Source organism: Sycon ciliatum, chromosome 3 (genome assembly GCF_964019385.1).
Source record: "Sycon ciliatum chromosome 3, ocSycCili1.1, whole genome shotgun sequence".
Classification (NCBI taxonomy): Eukaryota; Metazoa; Porifera; class Calcarea; order Leucosolenida; family Sycettidae; genus Sycon; species Sycon ciliatum.
Genome location: NC_088645.1, coordinates 14,648,135 through 14,656,136, shown reverse-complemented (window position 1 = coordinate 14,656,136; position 8,002 = coordinate 14,648,135). Strand labels below are relative to the sequence as shown.

The following is an 8,002-nucleotide window of genomic DNA, read 5'->3' as shown; positions in this document are numbered from 1 at the left end:
GCGGACATGCAATGGGCACCGGATACTGATCCTTGTCAAGAAGAAGTCGTTCACGCCGCTTTGTCGGGGGAGGGTCCTGCGGAGCAACAGGCGAGCAACCCCCCACCGGCTGGTATTCGTATTGAGAAATCATCATCCTTCGCGAAAGTGATCAGGGTTACAGCATGGGTACAGCGTTTCATAAAGTCATCAAGAAAGTCTCGTCCAACATCACCATACTTATCGGTTGACGAACTTCAGACCGCGGAAATGCTTTGGCTGAAGCATGCGCAAGCCACTGATTACTCAGCAGAACTGGAAGCCATCAAGAACAACAAGAAAACCAAGAGCGACTTAATGTTCAAGTTGGGTCTCTTTATTGATAAAGAAGACGGCCTAATCAAGTGCAGAGGCAGGATGAAGAATGCAGAACTGCCATCAAATGCTAAATTCCCGATTCTCCTCTGCAGAAAGAGTGGGCTAACGAGATTGATCATTTCTGATGTACACCAGAGAGTTCTCCACGCTGGCGCTAGTCACACGCTTGTGGAATTACGTAAACGCTTCTGGGTGACACGAGGTAGAAAAGAGGTCACGAATGTAGTTAATCAGTGCAAGGTATGCAAACGGTTTGAGGGTGGCCCCTTTGCAATGCCCAAGTTCGCACCTCTCCCCAAAGAACGGGTAACCCGCAGCGCACCATTTGTCAGGACTGGCATTGATTACTTTGGGCCCCTGACTGTTAAAGCCAATGGAGAAAACAAGAAAGTTTGGGTGGTACTGTTCACTTGTCTGGCAACACGGGCGTTGCACTTAGAGCTTGTACTAGATATGACTACTGACAGCTTTCTAATGGCGTTTAAGCGATTTGTCGCTCGCCGCGGTACACCGGCTACAATCGTGTCTGATAATGCTAAACAGTTTAAATTGGCTGACGTCACAATCGAGCAATTGTGGAAATCCATTAATACCAATGCGAATGTATTCTCGACACTTGCCACCATGGGTATTGAATGGCGGTTCATCGTTCAACTATCACCATGGATGGGAGGGGTGTATGAACGCCTCGTCCAGTCCGTAAAGCGAATGCTCAGGAAATCCCTCGGTAAACGAATTCCTAAGGCTGAGGAACTTTGCACACTGCTGACAGAAGTAGAGGGAATTCTGAACAGTAGGCCTCTCACGTATGTGGGTGAAGATTTCAATGGGTTTATCCTCACACCAGCGCACTTCTTGTGCCTCAACAACACTCTAACACTGCCGGGTGAGCAGTTAGATACGAATGATCCGGATTTCTGTGTCAAAGCCTCGGGTGATTTACTTCTCCAGAAATTCAATGTGTGTCAGCAGCAGCTGAATCGCTTCTGGCAATTATGGCAAGACGAGTATCTAGCATCACTGAGAGAGCGTGGCGATTACCAGCTACGACAAGGACGTATTCGTGCCACTAACGAGCCAGCAGTTGACACAGTTGTCATCATCCGCGAGGAAACACAGCCCCGAGTTAGCTGGCCAATCGGCCGCATTGTGAAACTGCACGAATCTTCAGATGGTGAGACAAGATCCGCCACCATTCAGCTCCCCACTGGTAGGACAGTCAGACGGTCACTATGTCATCTTTACCCGCTGCAATGTCCATCAACACCAGCACAGGTGAGTAGTGAACCCGAACCAGTACCGGCGACTGAGAGCGCATCCAGTAGTGACGCCACCGGCACGACTCGGCCCAAGCGGCACGCAGCAGCTCGGTTTCAAGAACAGCTAGGTGAGCTTATACGAGACGGAGCAGTTTAGTAACAAGAATGAGTGCACCGGATAGTAAGCTATACTATGATGGTCTGAACATGGTCTGAACACTTGTACACCCACGCACAAACTCACACATGCGTACACACATACACCCACACACTTATACACTGTATATACATACACAGCATGAACACGATTGCCTTCTGATCTTTGTTATGAACATGCTGCTTATGCGAACCTCCTTTGCTACATATACTGCATACATGTTCTATTGAAGTAGTTTAAAAGTAGATTGCCTTATTTCCGAAGGTGAACTTTCAAGATGAGTATTCAGATGCATGAACAGTAAGTTGATCAGAAGGTGTAACTAGTGTCAATATATCATGCAGTCAGTCAGTCAGTATAGTAACGGTATCATTGAGTCAAGTTTGATACAGCTCTCCCACCAGTACGTCGTTTAGGTACCGTAGATCATTTTCGGCACAGATTTGTATTCATGAATTTCAAGGCTGATAGTATTCGGAGCTATTTACATTGCATGTTCCTTTCTTGACATTCAGTTCATTGTGTAGATATGTTTACTGAGTATCATTCTTCATTTCTTCTCGCTGGCCGGAATGTCGCGAACGCGATCGTAATTTCCATAATTATCACTTACAATGTAGACATAAATTTGTAGTGCTAGAGCCTGCTTTTTCTGACCTTGCCGCGCTCCTTTCATATTCTGAATGGCTATAGGCATGCGCAGTATGGTACGCGCGCATATTAGGCATGCGCGATCTTGACCCGTATAAATTAGGCATGCGCGTTCCTAATCAGCCTCTCCTTTTTATGATCACCAAGATTGACCTCGTGTTCTTATGGCTCTTTTCTGAATCCAAGTTTGCAGGCAGCTCGCCTTTTAGAGCAAGATGTCATGAGTGGATTGTTTGTAGTGCAACTGGCATGAGTATTGTTAGATCAGGGTAGTCGCACGGCGACATTATCCGCCGGTGCCTAATTTTGGCACGAAAAGTCGTACTCCGGAACCTCCCTATTGCCTGTTGGGAAATCCCTAACAAAATAAGAAAAAATAATAATAATAATGTGGAAGAGAAAAAAGACATATGGATACGAGTTAAGAGTAACTCTCCATCACTGTAACATGATACTATATACAGTCAGAAAGTGCAATTACTAGGCACAAAACTGACAGAGTACTGAAACATTCGACGTCCTGACACCTAGCTTCAACACATCTCCGTAGCGCTAACCGACAGCCTTCCAACTTGGAAGGTTCAAGGTGTCTTTTTTCTCTTCTACATTTATTTATGGCTCAACATCCGAGTTTCAAAAATAATAATAATAATAAGGCCAAACTAAGGGCATGTTCGATTGGTAAGGATCGGGATCGGGATCCAGATCTCAGATCCTTCGGATCCTTCAGATTCAACTGAACACTTTATTTTGGACCTTGACTGTTGCCATGTTGACAATGGCGCTCACAAGTCACCCAAAAGGGTGAACGTCGTACTCATCGCGTGCGTCGTACCAAAAGTCAACAAGCTCTATCTCTATCCACGTGTGCGTACCACAATGTGTACAAAAATGATTTTTACCCGCCATATACGCACAAAGGTCACATTTGGATCCGTTGGATCCGGTCAACCCTGCTCCCCGAGGTGGGTTGACCGGATCCAAATCCGAAGGATCTGGATCCGGATTCGACCAATCGAAAGGGTGCGAATCCAGTGGATCCGGTGGATCGGGATCCCGATCCTACCAATCGAACATGCCCTAAAGAAGGTGTGTGGTTCGACTAACAAGGACATTTTTTTTACGGGCGGGCGGGCGGATTTTTTTTTTTAAATATATTTTTTAGTACATGTAAATACACTATACGCGTATCGAGTAGACTCTACTACCAGCACAAGGCAGCAGTCGTACCACTCACTGCACTGCACTGCAGTACAACTACAAGTCAAGTCCAAAAGGAGCCGCCTGCGTCCGCGCCGCAGACTCACGCCGCACAGCACGTAGACGTGGACGTGTTCAGTCCACGTACGTCAGTCACACGACAGCCCGCCGAAAAAAAGTTACGGTCGGGCTGAAATTGTACGGTCGGTCGGGTGAGTCGAACCACACACCTTCTTTAGTTTGGCCTAATAATAATATTACCGAAATCAAAACTTCCCGCGGAAAATCCATGTTTCTCGTACCAAATTTGTACGCGAAAAATCTTTCTGCACCCGATACCAGTCTAACATCGGAAGCCTCGCTCTATAAGTTCAAAGCTGCCCTCAGGAAATTTACAGCTGACTATGCTTATGCAATCAACGAATTCCGCCACCTTGCAGTTGATTTTCCCCATTTCTCTCCTCATCAATCCCTACTTCTCTTTGTACATTTTTTTTTTTTTTTTTTTTTTTTTTTTTACTAAAAAACACAGCCCTACTAATAATCAGGGAAGAGGACAACTGAAATGACGCTGGACAACAAGACAAAGGGGAGTAGGGCGATGTGCCGATGTGGTTGGCGAGGCTCATCCGACCGGAGGTCTCGGAATCATAGCCTACGACCAGGCATCGTTAGGAATGCAGCTAGGGAGGGAGGGAGATCAAGTGAGAGAGAGAGAGAGAGAGAGAGAGAGAGAGAGAGAGAGAGAGAGAGAGAGAGAGAGAGAGAGAGAGGGGGGGAGAGGGAGGGAGAGAGAGAGAGAGAGAGGGAGAGAGAGAGAGAGAGAGAGAGGAGAGAGAGAGAGAGAGAGAGAGAGAGAGAGAGAGAGAGGGCGGAGGGAGAGAGAGAGAGAGAGAGAGAGAGAGAGAGAGAGAGAGAGAGAGAGAGAGAGAGAGAGAGAGAGAGAGAGAGAGAGAGAGAGAGAGAGAGAGGGGGGGGGAGAGGGGGAGAGAGAGAGAGAGAGAGAGAGAGAGAGAGAGAGAGAGAGAGAGAGAGAGAGAGAGAGAGAGAGAGAGAGAGAGAGAGAAAGAGAGAGAGAGAGACAGAGAGAGAGAGAGACAGAGAGAGAGAGAGAGAGAGAGAGAGAGAAGAGAGAGAGAGAGAGAGAGAGAGAGAGAGAGAGAGAGAGAGAGAGAGAGAGAGAGAGAGAGAGAGAGAGAGAGAGAGAGAGAGAGAGAGAGAGAGAGAGAGAGAGAGAGAGAGAGAGAGAGAGAGAGAGAGAGAGAGAGAGAGAGAGAGAGAGAGAGAGAGAGAGAGAGAGAGAGAGAGAGAGAGAGAGAGAGAGAGAGAGAGAGAGAGAGAGAGAGAGGGAGAGAGAGAGGGAGAGAGAGAAATAAATAAATAAAATAAAACAAGAAAGAGATGAGAAGAGAAATAAATATAAAACAAGAAAGAGATGATGGACGAGGGTAGTTGCTCATTGACGGGTGGCATAGCCTCACAGGGAGTCCGTAGCCCAGAGCCAATTCTTTTGACGCAAGTGGCGATGGACCTTCGTCTTGAAGGATTGGAGGGACTTCAACTGGGGCATCGGATCCGGAAACATGTCTTGCGGAAGCCTGTTCCATTCATCCACTACACCATATGGGAACGAACGCTGGAGAAAGTTGGGGGCCGTAGGGAGGAGCACTGCTTGTAGCTGATGCTGGTGGCGGACACGGAGCTGCGACCTTGTCCGCGGGACGAGGCTAGCTTCCTGGCGAGGCGGCACGAGCGCAGAGAGATCTGGATGGTCTTGAAGGCACATTAGCTTGTACATGTACGTGAGAGCGTACACTTGGCGGCGGGCAGCTAGGCTCTGCAGCAAGGCGTCAGGACCAATGATAGCAAGGGCCTTCCGCTGTACTCGGTCGAGACTTTGTAGGTGAGAGTTGGCTGCGCCCATCCATGTCAATGGTGCGTATTCGAGTACAGGGCGTACGAAGCCTCTGTACGTTGTCAAGCGTCCTTCACGACCAAGGAAACTTGATGCTCGACGCAGAAATCCTAGTCGGGCTACGGCACGAAGAGAAACATTGCGGAGGTGGCGTCTGAAGGTGAGTTTGCTGTCGAAGGTCACTCCCAGAAGCTTCAGCTCGTCCCCACAGGGAATATCATGGGCTCCGAACGTTAGGTCTGGGAGTGGCCAGGGGTTGCGGTGGTGGCCAATATGCAGCAGCTGCGACTTTGTCGGCTCAAAGCGAATTTGCCATTGTTCTCCCCAGCTACTCAATCGATCCAGGCTAGATTGCATGTCTGCAATACTGCCAGCAGAGTCATGTCTGGATCGAATGATGGTGTACAGCGTGGTGTCATCTGCGTACACACCCATTCGTGTTGATGGGGAAAGACAGGTCTCAGCATCGTTGACATACATCAAGAATAAGGTGGGTCCCAGGATGCTGCCTTGGGGTACGCCAGCTTTAATCTGGAATTGAGCAGATTCCTGTCCATTGACGATTGCGCTTAGTGTGCGATTCCGCAAATAGTCCCGTAGCCACTGCAGCAGGCTACCGCCAATACCGAGAGTGGCCGCTTTGTGTAGGAAGCCGGGGTGCGACACGCGGTCAAACGCACCAGCAATGTCGACAGCCAGGACGTGGGCACAGCCACCAGAACCAGCTGCCAGCGACCAATCATGCCCAAGCACTGCTAGTAGGTCCGCTGTTCCAAGGCCACTGCGAAATCCGTACTGCTTGGTTGACAAGAGATGATGTTTTTCAAGGTGATTCACAATTTGACAGTTCACAATACGCTCCATCACTTTGGAGATGATGGGGAGGAGGGAGACTGGGCGGTAATTCTTAGGGTTGGATAGGCTGCCCTTCTTGTAGACTGGCACAACTCGAGCACTCTTCCAGGCCTCTGGCTGGACCCCCTTACGGAAGCACAGGGCGAAGAGAGACGTGAGAGGCGATGCAAGTTCATGGGAGCACTCTTTGAGCACTCGGGCAGGGATGTTGTCCGGGCCGGACGCCTTGCCAACGTCGAGCTGGTTCAGGAGGCGTTTCACTGTTTGCAGGCGGAAGTGGATTCGGCTAAGTGGGGTGACCCCGGGTTGGCGAACATGAGGGAGATCCCCCGGGCCCAAGTCATCATCTCCAAGGCTACATTTATTGGCGAAGTAGCGACCAAGGCAGTTCGCTTTGGCAGCATTCATACGGAGTTGGTGACCAGCGTCATCTACCAAGCATGGTATAGACGAGCCATGACTGGCGCCAGCAGCAGATTTGAGCACCGACCACCATTGCTTGTCTTTCAGGCCTCCGCGTGACAGTTTCCGACGAACTCTCAGTTCCCAGGATGTGCGAGCTCGCACATTCGCGAGGATAGCATCTTCTACTGAGCGCATGAAGCAAGCCTTGTGGGCTTCGCTGAAAATATTGTGTCTCCAGGCCTTCCATGCCTTGTCTTTAGTGTTCAATGCTGTAGTGCACTCAGGAGTCCACCATTTGGGGTCTGCTGGGCGGGTAACAAGCTGCTTGGCGGGGATAAATTTCTGCATGCCACTGGAGATGACGTCACTTAGCTTCCTGCAGGACTCTTCAGGGTCGTCAGTCACAATGGTGGACCAGTCAGTAGTGCGATAGAAGGCCCGCAGGCGCCCCCAGTCTGCCTGATTGTAGCGCCAGACAGTCCTGGAGGTAGCTTGCTCAGCATCAGGGGTGAGGTAAAAGTCGGCAAGAACAACCCCATGGTCAGAGCGACCAAGTGGCGCTTTGACAGTGGTGTCGATAGGAACGGGCATGTTGGAGAGGATGAGGTCCAGGGTGTTCAGACCCCTAGTCGGCTGCAAGACATGCTGGTGGAGTTGATGCTCAGCACACAATTCTTCTAAGGCCTCTCCAGCTACAGTTGTTTTGCTGCTGCAGAGCCAAGTCTCGTGATGGACATTAAAATCCCCAGCTAGCACTATGTGAGTGCCGTGAGTGCGGGCCACGTCTAGTGCAGGTCCAAGATACTCAATCAGACAGGTGTCGTTGTCCGCACAGGATCCAGGCCGATACAAGGCACCGATAACAACAGATTGTTGCGTGGAAAGACTCACGGCGAGCCAGAGGACTTCGTGGTCATCAGTGGGAATCTGGTCGAGGTGCACTACTGGGAGGCCGGACTTCACCCATACAGCAATGCCGCCACCAAATGCATCCCGGTCACGTCGGATGGGAGGCGAGTATCCTGGAAATATTGTCTCAGAGGCTACGGTCTGGGTCGAGAACTTCGTTTCTGTGATAACCGCTATGTCGACGTTATCGTTGAGCAGTGCATGCTGCAGCTCTCCCAGCTTGTTGGTGAGGCCAAATGCATTGGTCACCAGCCAGCGGAGCGGCGGAGCTCCACTGATCATTGCGGGGTGCCA

The 8,002-nt window shown here is 49.9% G+C and overlaps 1 protein-coding gene across 1 annotated transcript; it reads left to right on the top strand.

The window, feature by feature from the left end:
* Positions 1-810: 810 nt before the first annotated feature.
* LOC135812880 (uncharacterized) lies at positions 811-1,773 on the top strand. The gene has a single exon (XM_065326098.1). It carries the CDS (start codon positions 811-813, stop codon positions 1,771-1,773), a length of 963 nt encoding a protein of 320 aa, XP_065182170.1.
* Positions 1,774-8,002: the final 6,229 nt, after the last annotated feature.